This window comes from Pectinophora gossypiella, chromosome 29 (assembly GCF_024362695.1).
Source record: "Pectinophora gossypiella chromosome 29, ilPecGoss1.1, whole genome shotgun sequence".
NCBI lineage: Eukaryota > Metazoa > Arthropoda > Insecta > Lepidoptera > Gelechiidae > Pectinophora > Pectinophora gossypiella.
In genome coordinates, this window is record NC_065432.1 from 6,417,400 (window position 1) to 6,436,697 (window position 19,298).

Below are 19,298 nucleotides of genomic sequence, written 5' to 3' on the forward strand. Positions count from 1 at the left end.
AATAATAAAACACTTTTTAAAATTATATTACTTTTTTTATTTTATCACAATGTTTAACTATAGAGGCTTCGAGAACGTTCCGGGCGGGAAATGTTCTTAATAAAAACTGTTCATTTCTCCCGTCAGGTGTCGCTACTGTTGAGTGTACTTAAATTTTGACAATTCATCATGCTATTTGGGTAAACGAACATAATGTTTTGGTTATATTTTCACACTATAACCCTTTGCGCAGCGATTAACCGCAAAATCATAGTGGTAACCCTAAAGATCGGAAAGAAGAAAACTTATTTTCAATCAAAACTGCCACATTCCAACTGGATTTCTTTTTCGTAACTCATCCTTCAGACGGGATACACTTGGCTCCGCATTTTATACCAATTTATCACGAACTGTAGCTGCGAGAATCGGGTCCAAATTATGATGGTAGGGAGTACTATTTCATACGAGTTTATTGACATTAGTTACAAACTGAAGTATGCAAGCGTTCCCCAGATAATAGGTATTTTCAAAACGTCAAGCCAGCGGGATCAAAGAACTGCCTTTATAACTTTGGAACCGTTGAAGTACTAATTTCGGTATTTTGCAGGGGGTGAGTACTATTTCGGTACTATTTTTTGGCGTTTAAATCAAAGCGAAAGACCTTGTCGTTAACTCTCGCCAAATTTCGCTCACCGTCAAGCTAGCAAGTGCAATAAAACATGGCTATAAATTCAGAACCGTGATGGTACTAATTTTTTTACAACAGGTACTATTTTTTTCAATAAGAGTACTAATTTTTGGTATGGTCAAATTATTTTTTTGTGTCCATTTTTTTTGAGGCCGCTAGCTTGACGCACACATTTGTCATATAGTTAATAGCATTTTCGGCAAATTTACAATCTGACTTATCACGTCATAAAAATGTCCGGCAGCGCTCACAGTACCGCCTCCGTGGGCGTTGGGCTGTCTCGGGGAAATCGGTCTTCTTATCACGCGTTTCACAATCTTCCAGCGGTACCACAGGCCGGCACATAATCTTCACGCCACTGTAAAAAAAGTCACATCAGTAATGTGAAAACCGTCTGCGACATCGTTGAATCAGAATCATTTATTCAACGTAATTATCATGGATAAACTTGTCGAAGGTCAATGTAACATGAAGACCTCAACGGTTGCAGAGACAGAGATGGGAGCCATCGGTACGGCAATGCAGGACGGAAGAGGCGAGTCACAGGGACTGTAACCTGGAACCTGACAGAGAGCAGCAGTGACTATCAGTACTATTCAGAGCCGGAGGACAGGAGTCCTAGTATGGCTTTGAAATAGACTACTCTGGGCGCCATCCCACTCGCGTCAGAGTACTGCGGGGCGGAAGGCAAGAGGGAAACCACTGCCCGATTTTTCCATAAAAAAGTAGCATGGTGAATGCTACACCGACAAGAGCGTGGCTCTTAAATTAGTAATGTTTATTTATTATTACATATTCACACACATTGTCATAACAGGCCAGGCCCAATAGGCCAAGTGATGAGGAGATATGGAGGTAAAGTAAGACCAAGAGGGGGTGTGGTCGGCGCCCTCTTTATTCCATCACTTCATGTTTTTCGACTAGTTGTAAGCTCACTATCAAGACATAAGGCCATATACAGAAAGAAAGCTGGAAACTTATAAGCGTTTACCAGCGCTTGACAGAGCTGGTGACCCGCGCAGGAAAATATATGAACGGCGCCGACAAGTTCCGACAAGCTTCAACACGCGCTGGTCAGCGCTGGGCGCTGCCATTTAAAATTAATAAATGCGACAACCTGCTTCCTTTATGTAGAACGGACCAGCGCTGTCAAGCGCCGGTAAGCGCTTATAAGTTTCCAGCTTTCTTTCTGTATACGGCCAAATATTATAAACCCACAAACCTTCCGTAGCGTGCGAGTGTCTACGTGTGCGGCGCGGCGTGTGTGCGCGCATGCGCCGTCAGGACACTCTTGCGCTGCAACCACACAAAAATATACTATAATAATAATCATCATCATATCTCTAATGTTATCCCGTTTCTCAGAGTCCGCTTACCTAACGTGTAGATTTGACAGACCCGGTTTTTTACAGAAGCGACTGTAATAATACTAATAATAGTAATTTATTATGAGATTGAAGTCCATACATTGAGACAATAGAAATATAAAATCACTAAACTAATTAATTACTATGGTAGCGGCCAGGAAAATCCCCGATTTATGATAGTATAGAAATACAAGAATGCGCAATATCATAGATACATATTCTTGTTTTTTTTTTTATAATAAATAAATATTTTAATCGTTAGAATGTGAATATTTTATATAAAAAAAAAATACAATTGACAGCGCTGTATTTATGACTTGACAAGTCATGAGTACGGAAAGGTGATTGATTCATAGACGACTGCAGTGAAGTTGCAGCGAGACGACGTCACGTGGCGGGAGCGGGGGTGGGGGGAGTAGTCGACGCCTGGCAGTCGCTCAGTTGCGGTTGGGCCGCGGAGAGCGACGGACGTTGCCTCGTCGATATTTGAAGGGACTCGCATAATACGGAGGTGAGGTTATTTTATTTTATAATTTATCCAATTTTAATTTTGATTTGTTTGATTTCATTTGTTTTTGCCACTAACATAGTGTGTGAGCGGTCAGGTACGTACGCAGGATATATTAAGGTGCGCAGACGTTCGCGCAAAACGCAGGCGCACACACTCGTCTTACCCCTCCTTGCTTCAGTGGAACGGAAAACCGATACGACTGAAGGAGAGGTCAGATGATGTGTCTGGCCGACGATAACTATGTATAGTATGTATATAAGTTTATACTGTTACTATAAATTATGGACACATGGTCTGAAATAAAATTATTGATTTGATTTGAATGGGAAAGAGGCTGAGCAAATAAATGTGGAGGAAGCAAGAGAAGTGTGTCAGGATCGAAACAAATGGAATTCCATAGTCCCTGCGCAGCCCGGTGGGAAATCGGCGTGAGTTTATGTATGTAAGTATACATTATATGTTCAAATTAAATAAAAACCTTATTTTCATAATTTCTACTTTACCTCACAACTATTCCGCATACTGCTAAGCATATATTTGTACACTTAGAGTATATACGGATTTGTACACCTCTGCCTGCCCCGTTGGGGACACGGGCGTGATGGCATGTTACGTTGTGTTATACTCACAGTGAACACCTTGCCGCACAAGCCGCACGGGAACGCGGCCGCGGCGCGACCCTCGCTCGACGGCTCTCTGTACATTCGTATTACAGTATAATAATAAAAACACTTTATTGCACACAAATTTACAAAACATTTAATTTTTTTTTTATATAACATGTATACTGGCCCCGATTCCTGCAGACACCTCTTAATTTTATTTTAAGTTATACCCGTCATTTTCTTATCCGCCGAAAAGGCAAGGGACAGATGATTGTCACCAAGTTAATTTTAAAACGAATGAATAACCCGGGCGAATAAAATAGGCATCTCGCTGGTATGCAATCCGTTTGACGTGCTGTCCACTTAACCCTGTCCGGTTATTGGCAGATGTAAAATGTTTAGATGGTTGTTTTAGATTTCTGCTTAAAATTGACTTGTGTTCCATAAATTTTATGCTTGTCGATTACCCGTCCCTTTCCTTTTCGGCGGATAAGAGAATGACAGGTATAACTTAAAATAAAATTAGATGGCGTCTGCAGGAATTAGCACCAATATTTTTATGTGTATGTAATGTAAATTTTATATTTGTATGTAAGTGATTCACTCACGTATTAGTGGCAGGGTCTCGATGTCGCTTAGATTTTTTGAAATGCAACCGTAGATTTTCCTGAAACAATTATAATACATTTCATCCATGGTATAAGAAGAAGAAGAAGGTATGCTTAAAAGTGACAGCTAACATTTGAAGGTTAGCCCAGCTGACGTCATCCCGCCCTGTGTTGCCATTTCGTAAAAAATAAATTACCCAATTCAATTCAATTATTTATTGCATTCCATGTAAAATACCCACGTAAAATATTTTCTTACAGTTTTCATCTTTTTTATTATATGCGACAAATAATAGTAATTAAATACATTAGTCAGTAATTCATTTAATTTTCAATAATAAAATTTACGTTCTTCGAATGTTGGATACCATAATTAAAGCACATAATAACGGGTTCTTACCGCGTTTAAATGGGGATATGAGACTCCCGATATTTCGACACTGTTGCAAGTGCCATGATCACGAGTGGAGTAGGTAGATCCATATTTTTTTTTTTTTTAATTTTATGTGCTTTAATTATGATAATAACCGCGTAAACTTAAAACAATGTTGGATACCAATTTAGTGGTATCACAGTGGTAACGCTTACGTCATCAATGGGCTAGCAATGGCTTGTCATAGGATTGAGCATACCTGGTTTTCTTATCTCCGGCCAAGTAGTTAATGCCATCAGCGGCAAATGTACAATAAGTCACGTCAAATAAAAAAGTTATTCTTATACCATGACCGATTATATCGATAGTGATATCGACATTTAGGTTATCTACGGGCTTAGAAAAGAACCGGTCATTAATGAAATACAGTCGATTATCAGGCAACACTATACAGGTTGTTAGTGACATCGTAACGAATACTGAGGGGGATGGTTCAGACCATGATTCTGAGTTGATATCAAGTGGAATTTACTGTCGGAAAATTCATGAAAATGTCAGTGTTTTTTTTTTATTATTTTCCGTTCTATACTTTTGCGACGGAAAATTCACTTGATATCAACTAAGAATCATGGCCTGAATCATCCCTCAAAGTTTTCGTTACGATGTCACTAACACCCTGTATAGGTGGTGTACCAACCGGTGACTTGAACCTGTGGTCGCACTCGACGCAGTAGTAGTCAGTGCGGTCATGCACGCTCTGCACGTGCTTGTGCAGTTGCGACGCGTACAGGAAGCGGCGCCCGCACTGCGGGCACGCCGCGCGCCGGGACCCGTCGTGGCGGCTGCGGGGGCTCCAGTGTGTTGGGTGACGTACAGGGCGGTAGTGACGTCGTAACGATAACTTCCACGGGTGATTCAGACCATGATTCTGAGTGATGTTTGCGAGTGATATCAAGCGAATTTTCGCGTCGCAACAGTATGGATGAAAAGTAATTAAAATAAACACAAAAAAACAACTAATTTTGCGACGGAAAATTCCACTTGATATCAACTCAGAATCATGGTCTCAATCATCCACCTTAGTATTCGTTACGGTGTCACTAACACCTTGTAACAGTAATAACTATTATTTATTGTAACTGTTACTTTAATACTAGTTTCATAATGAAGTTTGAGGATTGTGGTAGTAGTGTGGGGGCCCCCCAGGTATTACATATTGCACACTTTGAATCATTTTGACTAGTAAAAATAGTATTTTGTATAGTAAACACTATACAAAATACAAATTTTGTTTATACGTTTTTGTGCAAACCTGTAATGAGGGATTATCCAGGCGACGGCTTTTCTTTATCCTGTATACTTCTACAATATTAATACTAGCTGTAAAAATAAATGACCTGACATTGGGGGTGAAGCGGGGGAGCTATGGGGGATTTGGGGGTGAAAAGGGGGGGAATGCAGGAGAGGTGTGGGGGTGGTATGGGATGAGAGGGCACTCACGCGACATGCACCCGCAGCGCCTCCCTCGTCCGGAACACGCGCGGGCAGCGCTCGCACGGCAGCCGCGCGGCGGCGCGGTGCCCGCGCACGTGGCGCTGCATCACCGTGCGCTTGCTGGCGTACCATACGTACATTAGTTAATTCATGAACATAGTACAGACTTCATCATCAACTATCCGTTACTTTTCACAGAATCCGCTTACATAACCTGAAGATTTAACAGGTCCGGTTTTTTACAGAACCGACTGCCTGTCTCACCTTCTAAGCCGCGAAGGGAAACCAGCCCAATACAGGTAGAATCTTTTAATTTTCAAAAAATGTATATATCAATGAACGTACTATGTGGTGTGGTCGCACTCCGTGCAGCGGTAGAGCACCGGCTGTCCCGTGTGGGCCAACCCGTGGTGCTCCAGCAGGTGCTGCCGCGACAGGCGCACCGCGCCGCATATCTTGCATTTATACCTGCAATCATTTTTATTTCATGTGACGGCAAACGGGCAAACCTGCCACCTGATGGTAAGTGGTTGTTAACGACGGCCCCCGTCAAACTGTGAGTAATAGTATTATATATTCCAATACTATGATGATGTCGCCTCTCACCTGGTGGTGTGTGACTTCATGTGTCCGCGCAAAGACACGGCGCTGCGGCAGTACTGCGCGCAGATGTCGCACTTGAACGACCCGCTCGCCTGCGCACACGCACACAGACACAGATGGTATCTTTATTATTGTGTTCATGTACATACATACATACATACATATACACGGTGTTAGTGACATCGTAACAAATAATGAGGGGGCGATGCAGACCATGAATCTGACTTGAAATCAAGTTTTTTTTTTTCAATTCTATACTTTTGCGATGACCTGTCAAATCTTCAGCTTAGGTGCTTACCTAAGCTGAAGATATCCGAAATTGGGGTCCGCTTGGACCCCGTCAAAAACGGGATAATGCTAGGGAGAATATCTACACACATTACACTTTTGCGATGGTAAAATGATATTAACCCAGAATAATGGTCTGACCCCCGTCAGTATTCGTTACATTGTCACTAACACCCTGTATACAACCGTGGGTTCCGTACCGGGTCGTGGCTGAGCATGTGTTTGGCGAGCACGTCCTCGAAGTTGAACCCCTTGACACATCGCTCGCAGCGGTGCGGCGCGCGCACGTAGCGCGGGGACGACGCGCGCCGCGACCGCAGCTCCGCCACCACCTGCGGGCCGGGGGAGGGGGGGCGGGGGTCAGTGTGGGGGGGTTGAAATTAAACCCCGTCAAACAGTACTCGCAGCGGTACGGGGTTTTCGCGCGGCGTCTGCACAGCTCGGATAGCACCTGGGGTGAGTGGGGGATCATTTGTCGGGTGTTAGGAGGTCATTTTCGGGGTGTTGGGATCATTGTCGGGTTTGTTTGGGGATTATTGTCGGGTATTGGGGATCAGTGGTCAGTGTGGATTGAACTTAAACCCCGTCAAACAGTCTGCACGACTCGGATAGCACCTGGGGTGAGTGGGGGATCATTTTCGGGGTGTTGGATCATTGAATAAATAAAATAAAATACTCGCAGCGGTGCGGCACACGCTGACAGTGGGGAGGCTATGCGCTGTCACGTATGCCTGATAGAACTTGTGTGTCGTTGATCAATGTGGAGATGTTGAAAAAAAAAATTAAAAATTCTTGGCAGACCTAAGTTTTTTTTTAATTCTAATTACTAAATTATTTATAGCCAGTTATTTAACTACGGCGATCGGAATCGCTAATTGTCTAATATAATTTTGATTGTATAACAAGTTGAAAACACTTAATAAGACACGGCGGATTTATTAAAAACTTCATAGAAGGGAAGAGAGGAAGGGGAAGACCAAGAAGAGTTAACATGGAACAAATTAAAGAGAAGGCGAACGTCGTGTCTTATAAGAAAGTCAAAGCATTGGCCTTTAATAGACAAGAATGGAGAATGCTCCACCGGCAAGAGCGTGGTTCTTACACACCTGATCCTTGGTGAGCTTGATGACGGTGTACTCGTCAGTCTCCTGCACCATCCGCGAGCTGAACCCGGCGCGCGGCTGCTCGCTGCGGCCGCTGCGCTTGCTGCGCTCGCTCCGGTACTGGCCCTCAGCTGGCGGTGGCTGGAGACCCGGTTTTAAAATTTTTATTTATTTATACATATAAGAATAAAACCATATAATATAATTAATAAAACAATATAATGACGGGTAGGTGTTGTCCGGTCTGAGGGGGGGAGTCCGTTTCTACTCAGGGATGTAGAATAGGGTGTGAATCTACTCTGAATCACACCGCAACGTGAAGCCATGCAGCCTGACAGAGCCATGGTGGATCACGGGGTCACCAGTTTGGTGGCGTGGGTGTGCTGCCGCCAAAGGATGTTGTCGGGGTACCGAACAGAGCATAGCACCCCGCTAGCCACAAGTTGGTAGTGTGACTAGGGATCGACGATGCAACGGTGTTGTGTTTGAAGTTGTATATAGCGCGTTTCAGGACTGCATTATTGAATGTGGCGCCATCTATTGCATGTGGGCGGAACTAGCTGGCCAACTAGTTGGGTCTGCCACATCCCTCTGACTAAACTACGATATAACTATGTTATGTCTCACCTGTCCATTTTTCTTCTTCTTCTTTCGAGGTTTATCACCATCACTCCTGAGCATCACTAGTGGCGTATCATCATCATCATCTATGGACGTGTTGTTTAATGGGTCATCATAAACCTCCTCCTTCATAGACATATCCAACTGTAAAGGTTCACATTCCTCCTCGGTCTCCATAGGTACGTCCAGCTCTGGTTCACACGCCTCCTCGGTCTTCAGAGGTGTACCCACATCCAGGTCTTCGGGCCCCAGGTAGTATACTAAGGGTGCTGTTATCGTGAAATTGTGTACTAGAGTCGATTGCAGCTTTGTGAAGTTGAATTTTGAGCCCTGAAATGTGAAAAATAAATTCTCAGTTAAATTTTTTACCAATCCATAGTGGAGCAGTGTGGTGGACTATGCTCCACCAGGTCCCTTTCCTCGGGTCGATTGTGCGGTGGGCTATGCCCAGCAGTGGGACATATACAGGGTGTTAGTGATATTGTAACTAATACTTTTTTTTTATTGCACCATCCCATGCTCCAATACATAAAGTTCTTTCACGAGTTCTTTCCTAAGGTTGCCTGGCAGTGATGGCTGTTTAGCAATAAGGCCGCCTATTGTGCTTATTTTACTCGTTTGTACATGTCTTGTCTTTGTGTAATAAAGAATTATTGACTGGTTGATTGATTGTTTTTTTTTAAGACACCCATGTTTTTTTTTAATGTGATTCATTACAGATTTGCCAGCATATGACATTCACTATATGGCCGGACAAATGGGGACCTGTAAAGTAGCTTCATGAGGGTCTTTCATTACGCATGGATGAGTTTACATACATACCTGCTGCAAAGCCGTACTGAGAAGGTAGTGTGCATCTTGACAACGGCTGGTGAACAGCAGATACTTGCTGATGATGTGGCCACAACACTCGCACACCGACATCTTGCAGTCAGCCATGGTGGTTACCGGCTGCAAATCCTACAAATTTTTTCTTTACTGTTTATTTCTGCACTTAACAACAAAACGAAAATATACTTTTAAAGATTCACACATTTTATATGTAATAAACAATTTTTACAGACATACATACATAAAATCACGCCTATTTCCCACCGGGGTACGCAGAGATTATGGAATTCCATGTGCTTCAATCCTGACATACTTCTCTTGCATCCTCCACATTCATCAATCGTTTCATACATGCACGCCGCTTCAGAGTAAATCGTACTGAACCCTTTCTAAGGACATCTCCTATTTGGTCAATGCTACTAGCTCTTCCTCTGCCAGCTGAACCACCAATCTTCGCTTTATATGCAGGGTGTTAGTGACATCGTAAGGAAATTTTTGAGGGATGATTCAGGCCATGATTCCGAGTTGATATCATGTGGAATTCTCCGTCGCAAAAGTATGGAATGGAAAATAATTTTAAAAAAAAACTAAAAATTTTCATAAATTTTTCGACAGCAAAATCCACTTGATGTCAACTCTGAATCACCCCCTCAGCATTCGTTTCGATGTTGAGGTGTTAGCCTTGTATAATAGGAATACTATCGATGAAATAATAGGATGATGCATATGCATGAGAGCAGGACAAGAAGATAGAGAACTGCTTAGTGGGTACCAATTTTAAAACAAAATAATCTAAACTAACCTTACCTTATAAACAACACTTTGATACCATTTCAGTTCATCGACGTACATCGGACGCACTCCCGCCGTTGTAAAACACACTCGGCACATGTTTGAAATGACGCTCGAATTTATATTTAAATATGTTTCAGTCATTTTCGGCGAAAAATTGGGAATAATTTCGGAGACGCTAGCCGACGTCGCAAAATCAGCTGTCTGTGTCGATCAAATTGTATATCTGTCAAACTGTTTTTTTTATTGATTGAAGCAAAGGTCAATTACTCAATCTCGATTGATCAATCAACGTTTTATCATACAATTTTTTTTGTTGCAGGCAAAGATCTGAGGCATACAGCGTGGACTTCAGTAATTTATTCTTCGAAATATATTTATTACATGGGTCAAGTCTAGCATAGGTATCTGACCTTTAGACTTCGTATCTAAAATGTCCACATTATGAGGTAGGAGTTTATAGGGGCTTGAGTAAAAAATAATTGTTTTATTTGTTTGATGTAATTTATTTAAAATTATTATGTTGATGTCCGGAACAGTAATGACATGATACATTTATAAATTAACTTATAACTATTGGGTTGCTTGGTATTTATTAAATATAACACCTTGAAAGACCTTATTTACATTACGAATCCTAGATTTGATTGTCATACAGATTAATTATTATTACAATATCACAAAAAATATTCAACCCATCGACATTATATACATAAACATTGAAACGGTACGTACATAAAACATGAAATGTTACGTACAGGGACGTCGGAAGAAGAGCCCTTTACCTAGCAGTGCATCTTGGAGTATAGGCATAAATTATTATAGGTAATTTAAGACTATTTGATAGTATGAGTCCTAGAATTGTGTGATGTAAAATAAATCGATTTTAAATAATTAGGTCACTAACAGACTTTTATAGGTATGTATCTATGTATACTTATATTTATAAATGTCGAGTGTATGGATCGTAAAAAAAGTGTAAAACAAACGTGATGAACCTAAGTACTTATTTCAATATGTTTTGGACAAATGTAGTATTTGAATAGATATTTCATATCAGTAAAAATACATTAAAAAATAAATAAAAGAAAGATTATTTTTTTCACTTAAATGCATCATTTCAAAGTACAATGTGTGGGAGGTATGTGATGTCAGATGTAATTAATTAAAATGGGACACACACGTATTAAGGTTTATTGTAAGCGAATATGCGATAGATACCTAATTACTTATGTAAATTCCTTTTACATCTCACTACGAGACACAAGGCTCCTCGCAATCGATAATGTATGAACTATGTTACTTATTAAATAAAAATATTTTTGAATTTAAAAACATTGGCCCCGATTCCCGCAGACACAGCCTAATTTTATTTTAAGTTATATCCGTAATTTTTTTGTCAGTCGAAATGGAAAGGGACGGATGATTGACAGCTCTTAATTTTAGGAAGAATGAGTAAATGAATGAATAGCCCGGGCGAATAAAATAGGCATCTCGCTGGTATGTAATCCGTTTGACGTGCTTTCTACTTAACTCTGTCGGGTTATTGGCCAATGTAAAATTTTTAGACGGTTGTTTTAGATTTGTGCTTAAAATTGACGTGTGTTCCATAAATTTTATGCTTGTCGATTACCCGTCCCTTTCCTTTTCGGCGGATAAGAAAATGACAGGTATAACTTAAAATAAAATTAGATGGCGTCTGCAGGAATTAGCACCATTATGTCACTGTGGTTCTGTAGTTCAACAACTTGGTTCGAACCCGGACTACTGGACTTGCACCAATGAGTTATTAATTTACCTACAGTTTTCACTAACACATTCGGCTCGAACATTATAGTAGGCTATATGGCTCACCACCTCTGACATCACGTTGGTCTGACAGAAAGCTCAGTGAGATGTGGGTACTTAGTTCACCTTGTGATGGATGTACCTCTGACTAGTCCAATTGGGATATAGTCGTCGTCAGCTTATGTTATGTTACATTGTACCTAACACCACAACTTTTTAAGCTGTTACTTGAACTATAGAATTACATAGGTATAGAGAGGCTCTCAACACTGGCTATCCTTAGATTAACCTCCTGGCCGTGTTTGATGCCTCGGTTCCTGACTACATGGCAGCGATGCTGCAGGAACTGGTACGCTCGCTTGAACACCTGGTTACAGTTGTTGCAATGCATCTTCTTCTTATTCAAATGTATCTCTTCGTAGTGCTTCTTGAAATTCCTTTTCTGAAAACTCTTCTGACACAAATCGCACGTCACTATACTATGTCTGTCTACCGGGTAGATGTTGCTCAAGTCTATAACTTTGTCGTTGACGACTGGGACTTTAATCCCCGTGTTTTCATCGAGGCCCCTCATGATTAAGGTGTTTTCGCTCGCCTTCTTAATTTCTAAGATTTTGTTTGAGTTCAATACCTTCTCGAACCAGACCTGGTTGACTTTCTTGCGCTCGGCGTAGGGGATCTTGGCTTGCAGGTTGAAGTGATGCCTGCGGATGTGGTAGGTGAGGAGCTTCTTGAGCTTGTACGTCTTGCTGCACACGTTGCAGTGGTGCACCTTCTCCTTGTCGCCATCCGTGACCTTGTAGCTGGAATAAACATTGAAAGTTTTTCTAAATATATCAATATTTCACTTCACTAGTGCGAAGGGGATCTTAAAACTAGAAATTTTATTTTGGCGTCGCGAGTGGCGATGTTCCGTGTTTAAAGACCATTTTGATAGTCGACAACATACAATATAACAACATAACATAGGATAAGCTCACGATTAGTCAGAGGTAGTCGGGGCAGTCAGAGGTACCATCGCAAGGTGAACTAAGTACTCACGCCCCACCAAGCTTCCTGTTACACCATCGTGAAAGGTGAGCCGTATCGCCCTCTATAAAAGTCGACCCAACTGTGTTAGTGATAATTACACTCAAGATAAATTAATAACTCATGGGTCAACAATAATATAGATGACGTTGGCGTGATTTAACGTGTTATCTATTTTCTCATTACTCGGGTACCTACATATTTTTTTCCAAAATAGAATGTAATATCAGAAATAATTGTTGCTTGATATTTGGATTACATTATGTATAGAATTATGTTGCTACATATATTGATTCTAGAAGGAGTGGACTTTTTCTATTCTATTCTAATTCTCTGTCGTCTTCAGTATTTCCGATTGCATATAACCCAGGTGCTTTCAAGCCCAGAGTGAACAGGCACCTTCTGGGCGAGCTCGCTCCATCTTAGGCGTCGTCAATGCCTTCAGGCAAGTCTGGGGTTAAGAGCAAACCCATCAAAGGTAAAAAATAAAACTTTATTTTGATCACAATAATAATTATTATTGGTGGAATTCACCAATTATAATTGGTGGAAGATGTATTGTGCCTGGGTGTAATAAAAAGGGTCATCATTTATACCCAAAAACAAAGATAAAAGATGCATAATTTGTTATCCATAAAATTAGAAGGTAAATCTTTATGGCGCCATCTATATTGTTAGTCAGGAACGCAGGGCCTTGAAAGCCCCATTGACCATCAGCATGGAGCCTGCAAATCGCGCACAAATTCTGGGTAAGTTAAATATCGCGCGATAGTAAAAATAACGTTTTGGGAGATGATGGTGAAGCCAATTAGCTTAACGACCTACCCATTCTACCATGGCAAATTCCAAGATAATTAAAGCTAGATATTTTTATTTTTATAGATGCCCATGTGGTCAGGATCAATTTGAGTTTTTGAGTTAGCATAGCATGAAGTAAGCAAGTTTATCATTTTAACAACTAATATAGAAGCATATCTAATATTGAGATCAATAGAATCAAGAGTTATGCGCTAATTCGCACCTTTTGAACACTTTCCTGGTGAGAGGTGGCTTCATTAACTCTTCTGCATTCGGTATTGCGTCTTTACACATTTTTGTGCCTGTTGCTACAGTTTCTTCGCATACCTTTGTGTCTGTTACTGTACTTTCACACATTTCTACGTCTATCGCTGTGTTTTTGCACACATTTTCGTCTACTACTGTGTCTGCACATTTTTTTGGGTCTTCTACTGTCTCTTCACACATTTTTGAGTCTATTTCCGTCTTTTCACACACATTTGCGTCTACTATTGTATCTGCACATTTTTTTGCATCTGTTTCTACCTCTCCACACATTTTTTCGTCTGTTAGTAATGTCTCCTCACACGTTTGTGTGGCTGCTACTGTGTTTTTACACATTTTTATATCTATTACTTTATCTTTACACATTTTTAATGCAACTCTCCTTTTTTTGCGTCTAGCCATATGTTACCAAATAAGAGATCACGTCTTTATTATATTATTTTGTGTATCGAATGGTAATCTAAATGAGATTTCCAAATTTTTCATCGTGTAATCGTATCGCAGCTGCGAATTCATTTGTTAGTAAAATAGGTACCTATTTACAATCGGGAGTAAAGAAATACTTATACATAGAAGAGTAAGTACCTAAATACATTTACACGTAGAAAAAAATAACACGAAATTATTTCAATCACAGCCCGGTAGTAAACAACAGATTTATGTTTATTTCTCACAGAAATAATCTAATAATAATCTTTGTTATCGTTGTTTGCCTGCGGTACCCGGCGGTACCAATCAAAATGACGAACTTTTAGTGGTATTGATTATTTCAAATATTTACGCGAATTGTCAATGTAGTGTGCACACACACACACGGATACGTTTACGTAATACGGTAGCTATGCTGAACGCTAACTTCACCGGTCTAGAATACTAGGTAATGTCTAGGTCCCAGTCTTTCAACTAAATCTCAAGGTTACATCACTAACGAGTGGCTGAATGAATGTCATTTTTATTAAAAATATTTTTTTTTATTTGACAGTTAAATTCTTAATTCGCCACAGACTGATTAATTTAAATTATTGAATAAAGTAATCGGGATTTATTACCTTGAATCTCCGTGTATGTGAAAGGCATGTGTGGCCAGGTTCCCTCGATTAGTGAACTGTAGGTTGCACCACATGCATTTGTTCAACGCAGGAAATTTTCCGCAGTTCTTCATATGTTTCATAACAGAATATTTGTTAGCGAACTTGCGTTTACACAGTTTACAAACATCGTCTTTAACAGGCTCTTCAGCACTGCCACTACTGCTGCCACTCTCAGATTCAGAATAATCACTATCACTATCGTCAGACATATTATAAAGTTTCCAATAGGTTAGGATACGTGGGACACCTGTATTTGAACGAATTGTATTTAAGGTACATAATATGATTTTTAGTTCAACATTCTAGTGCATTTGGTAAATAAACATATCATTTTTACACTTCACACATACGTTTGACAAGAGTGAATGAGAGTGACAGACTGACAGCTTAAGGGTTTTTTTTATAGCCATTATTTTTATCAAACGCATTGATCAATCAATTTTGGTATGGAAATCACTAGCAGACTTTTTTTTATCAAAGTGATGCAGTTTGGATTGTTCGAAAGAGATGTACAATAGATAGTTTTGTATAGTGTTGTCCTTTTCAATAAAAACAATTATGGTCGTATTGTGTTCACAAAACAAATTTCCACTGCAGAAAAAAATAATGGAGTGAATTTCGTGAAGATGATAGTATTTTCGATATTTCGATTAAATATATTTAGGAAATATTCCTAACGCTCATATTATTGTTACTAGTATAATTTAGCTTAAAACATTATGGGTAAAAATAAAATGATAGCCAAGAGCTGCCCAAAATGCGAGATGCAGGTTTGTTTATAATTTGTAGTTCTTTAATTTTGTTATTGCCATTTAAATCTTAGATAAAGAAATCCTTGAACCATATTCAGACTACTTTCAATGTTCTATTTAAATACATTTATAGAATATTCGGGTACCGTTTTCGAGTTTGTTAAAAAAACAAAGCTCTAATATACATTATGCCTCCTCAAAATATGCTTCGTGGCTTACCCCCACACCCAAATATAAGCTGTAGATATACCAATATCACCACCAAAAGTAGTCAAAAGGCAACTGACAACTGGCAGCCACTTTTGGTTCTGGTATCAAAGGACAAGTCTTCTGACTTATGGTCTGTCTACATTTGCTAGTGTTGTGTGACCCAAGTGTGACTGCAATGTCCTTTCTAAAAGTCAAGGGTCATCGGTGGGTGCTGGAGAAACAAAAAAAAATAAATACCCTGAAAATTGTTTCCTAGTGGGGACTGGGGTTGCCCTCGTCTCGCACTGTAATCGATACATTTCTAAAAAAATACAAAATATGTCATTGTTGTAAAAGGAATGTGCAACTTCAACATTTGTCGGAGTGGTTGGTGCAGGATCTAAGAGAGTGGATTCTTCATTTTGTCAGCCTCACCATTCCTACACTTGTTTTCTCAAAATGTGCTTTTTGTACATTAACGGCGTACATGACAGGAGAGGCCTTTGAGCAATGTGGTCATCTAGCTGGATAAAATAGTAAATGAGTATGTTACATTAGATTACATCCCTATCATGTTAATGTATGTATGTAAGTTTTATAAATAAATAAAAAAAATGTTGATGCTTGCAGGTGGCGGTGGCATCTAAAGCCTGTAAGTGCGGGCACACGTTCTTCCTGTCCCGGCGGGCGGCCGACGTGCTCCCCTCCCCCCCAGACGAGCTGCGCCGGCGCACCCAGCGCGTGCGCCGCAACCAGCCGCAGTTCTACGACGCGCAGCACTACCAGAAGCAGAAGAGACGGGTGCCGACTCATTTAATTTATCCCTACTAATATTATAAATGCCTGAGTAACACTTTCACGTTAAAGCTACTAAACTGATTTTGATAAAATTTGCTAATGAAATTTCTCCTCATTGTTGTCCTCAGTCACCAAAGAAGCGGTCGCTCTCTGGCTCCATCGACGAGTCGTACAAGACCAACCAGAAGGAAGCTGGTGAGTTATCTTGTTTTTTTTAAATATACAGGGTTTTAGTGCCACAATAGTGACACACCCTTTAATCTCACCAAGGCTGAAGACAAACGGAAGAGGTGCTGTCTCTTCTATCTGTTTTGTCTCCAAAGGTGACACTATAGTTACACAAGCAAAGGACCATGATCATAACTGTATGAGACCTGTCCCCCCTTCCAACAGATACATCATACGTGTTAGTGATTTCATTAGTATCTGTAAAAAGATAACAAATTAGTTTGAACTTCAAATTCTATGGGGTTTAGAAAAAAAAGAAACAATTATGTGCCAGGTACCCAAAATGTGCTTAAAAACCCGAATGTCGGCTAAACCCCGCGTATTTCGTGAAAGTCGCCATAGAACAAAAATGTCAAATCGCTAAGACGCGTAGACACTTCGAATGAGATATGTCTGGAATTTGTTGGTGGACATTTTGACTCATAGTTCTTTGAAATTAAATTACATGAGCATATGTCTCATGAAACAAAATTCACTTCACTTTTAAAGTTTATGGCAACCGGTCGTCATAGAGTAGCCTGAATGAAACAAAATGACTCGCATGTTTGTAATGAGCCACGGCGTTGCAGCGGGCGCGGCGGGCGGTCGGCGCCGACGAGCGCTGCGGCGCGCGGGCCGCCCGCCAGCGGCCGGCGCCGCCGCCGCCGCCGCGCCGCCGCGGCCGGCGCTGCGGCCCGCGCAGCTGGCGCGCTGCCGGCTCATCCTGCAGGAGATCAACCGCAAGATGCAGGCCGTCGTGTGGCACCCGCCCGGGGACTGCTAGCCGCGCGGGGGGCGCGGGCGGGACGGGGTCATTGCACTGGGCGCCTATAATATCGGCTGCTTGTTGGATACGACGCCATGGTTGCCAGGATAAACAAATTAGTCCGAGTCGACGAGCGATGTCACCAACCATCTGTTGAAAACTATATAAATATCATGGTTTAAGAAGACCAGCTATGCTCAATCCTATGACATGCCGCCATTGCTAGTATTTGCTAGCCCTTGATGACGTAAGTGTTACCATTAAATTGGTATCTCCAACATTCCAAGGAACTAATTATTGAAAATTAAGTGAATTACTGACTAATGTATTTAATTACTATTACTCGTCACATATGTATAAGTAATTAAAACTGTAAGTAAATCTTTTACTAAAAGTTCAAAATTAAATATAAAAACATTGGTTGTGGGTGATTTATTTTTTGGCAACACAGGGTGAGATGACCTTGAAATGTTAGCTGTCACTATTGAGCATACCTGCTTTTCTTATACTATGATTGAATCATTCCATCTTTGGAGCCTATTGCGTCCGGGGGACGGAAACAATCATGAGAGCAGTCATTCATACACGCTGCAGTTGATTATTGACGCCAAAACTCACATAACACACACAGTAGCAAAATAATCGCATACTAAAATTAAAAAAAACATGTTGACTATTGATTTTTATGTCGCTATTCGTCTGTACTTACGTTTACGTTTCGTTAATAAGTTTATATATCCGTAAGTGACAATAGACGAGCGCCGTCAGTCATACCTTCGCACCACAGCAATCAAGGCCACCGTGGTTGAGCGAAGGGCTCACGGAGGTCCCGGGTTCAAATCGGAGTACCTATAAACTGTGTAAAGAATTTTTGAACGTGTAATAAGTATACTGTTATTGATAATAATATACTTAGCGTGTTTAGTTCTATAGATACTTTCTATTGATATTCTATAAACTAATAATACGAAACATGACGTAAAGTGACCAAAAATTGCCATAATGAAGTTAAAAACACGGTTCTTTTATTGTTGTAGGCGAGTTTTCAACGGTTTAAAACGATTTATTTGGGGTTTAAAACGTTTTAAATCGGTTGTGTTACGTCTGTATGCGTGACCTTGTAAATAATATAAATGTTACGTTCTCAATGTGATTCCTTGTAGTTGTAATTAGATTTTATAATTAATTAAATAATTATGCGTAAATAAAAAATGGTCATTATTGAATTACAATTTTTCATTGATTAATGTCGAGGGTGCAAGAGAAGTGTGTCAGGATCGAAGCAAATGGAATTCCATAGTCTCTGCTTACCCCGGTGGGAAATGGTTTATGTATGTTGTGTGTTCTTATTCAAATAATAGTTTATACTTTCGCGGTATTATTTTAGATGAGTTTATTTACAATAAACTTATTTTTGCGCTAATTCTACGTGCTTTCCAAAGCACCTAACTTAAATATGAGCTCACATTCATCACATGATCTGAGTACCCACACCTCACCGAGCTTTCTGTTTTTTTTTCTGACTGATACGGTGGTGAGCCGTATCGTCCTCTGTAAAGGTCGAGCCAACTGTGTTAGAGAAGATTGCACTTGAGATAAACTATCACCTACTCATAGAATAAAGAAATACGTACAGTCATGAGCAATATAATGTACCCACTTTAGGACTCTGTAGCACTAACATATTTGACATTTAGTGAGACTTACAGTTCAATTTGTCATAAAAGTTAATGTGACATGGTACCAAAGTGTA

General features: G+C 40.3%; 3 protein-coding genes across 4 annotated transcripts; 1 reads left to right on the forward strand and 2 right to left on the reverse strand.

Annotated features, from left to right (window-relative positions):
* Positions 1-844: 844 nt before the first annotated feature.
* On the reverse strand, positions 845-10,062 carry LOC126379477 (zinc finger protein 568-like). The gene is made up of 13 exons (XM_050028240.1): positions 9,879-10,062; positions 9,063-9,200; positions 8,247-8,570; positions 7,623-7,760; positions 6,717-6,848; positions 6,232-6,320; positions 5,971-6,093; positions 5,632-5,745; positions 4,829-4,973; positions 3,759-3,817; positions 3,175-3,241; positions 1,890-1,963; positions 845-1,025 (listed from the first exon to the last, which is right to left on the reverse strand). The coding sequence occupies exons 1-12, from the start codon at positions 10,005-10,007 to the stop codon at positions 1,910-1,912; spliced, it is 1,512 nt and encodes a 503-aa protein (XP_049884197.1). The 5' UTR covers positions 10,008-10,062; the 3' UTR covers positions 845-1,025; positions 1,890-1,909.
* Positions 10,063-10,777: 715 nt separating this feature from the next.
* LOC126379551 (zinc finger protein 568-like) lies at positions 10,778-15,199 on the reverse strand. 2 transcript variants are annotated; one of them, XM_050028347.1, is made up of 2 exons: positions 14,792-15,199; positions 10,778-12,454 (listed from the first exon to the last, which is right to left on the reverse strand). In XM_050028347.1, the coding sequence occupies exons 1-2, from the start codon at positions 15,040-15,042 to the stop codon at positions 11,893-11,895; spliced, it is 813 nt and encodes a 270-aa protein (XP_049884304.1). In that variant the 5' UTR covers positions 15,043-15,199; the 3' UTR covers positions 10,778-11,892. The 2 variants fall into 2 exon arrangements, with proteins under 2 accessions (XP_049884304.1, XP_049884303.1); XM_050028346.1 differs by lacking the exon at positions 14,792-15,199 and adding an exon at positions 13,702-14,534.
* A 215-nt stretch (positions 15,200-15,414) lies between these two features.
* Positions 15,415-18,771, forward strand: LOC126379621 (UPF0547 protein C16orf87 homolog). Its single transcript, XM_050028450.1, has 4 exons — positions 15,415-15,603; positions 16,405-16,575; positions 16,701-16,767; positions 17,370-18,771. The coding sequence occupies exons 1-4, from the start codon at positions 15,553-15,555 to the stop codon at positions 17,561-17,563; spliced, it is 483 nt and encodes a 160-aa protein (XP_049884407.1). The 5' UTR covers positions 15,415-15,552; the 3' UTR covers positions 17,564-18,771.
* Positions 18,772-19,298: the final 527 nt, after the last annotated feature.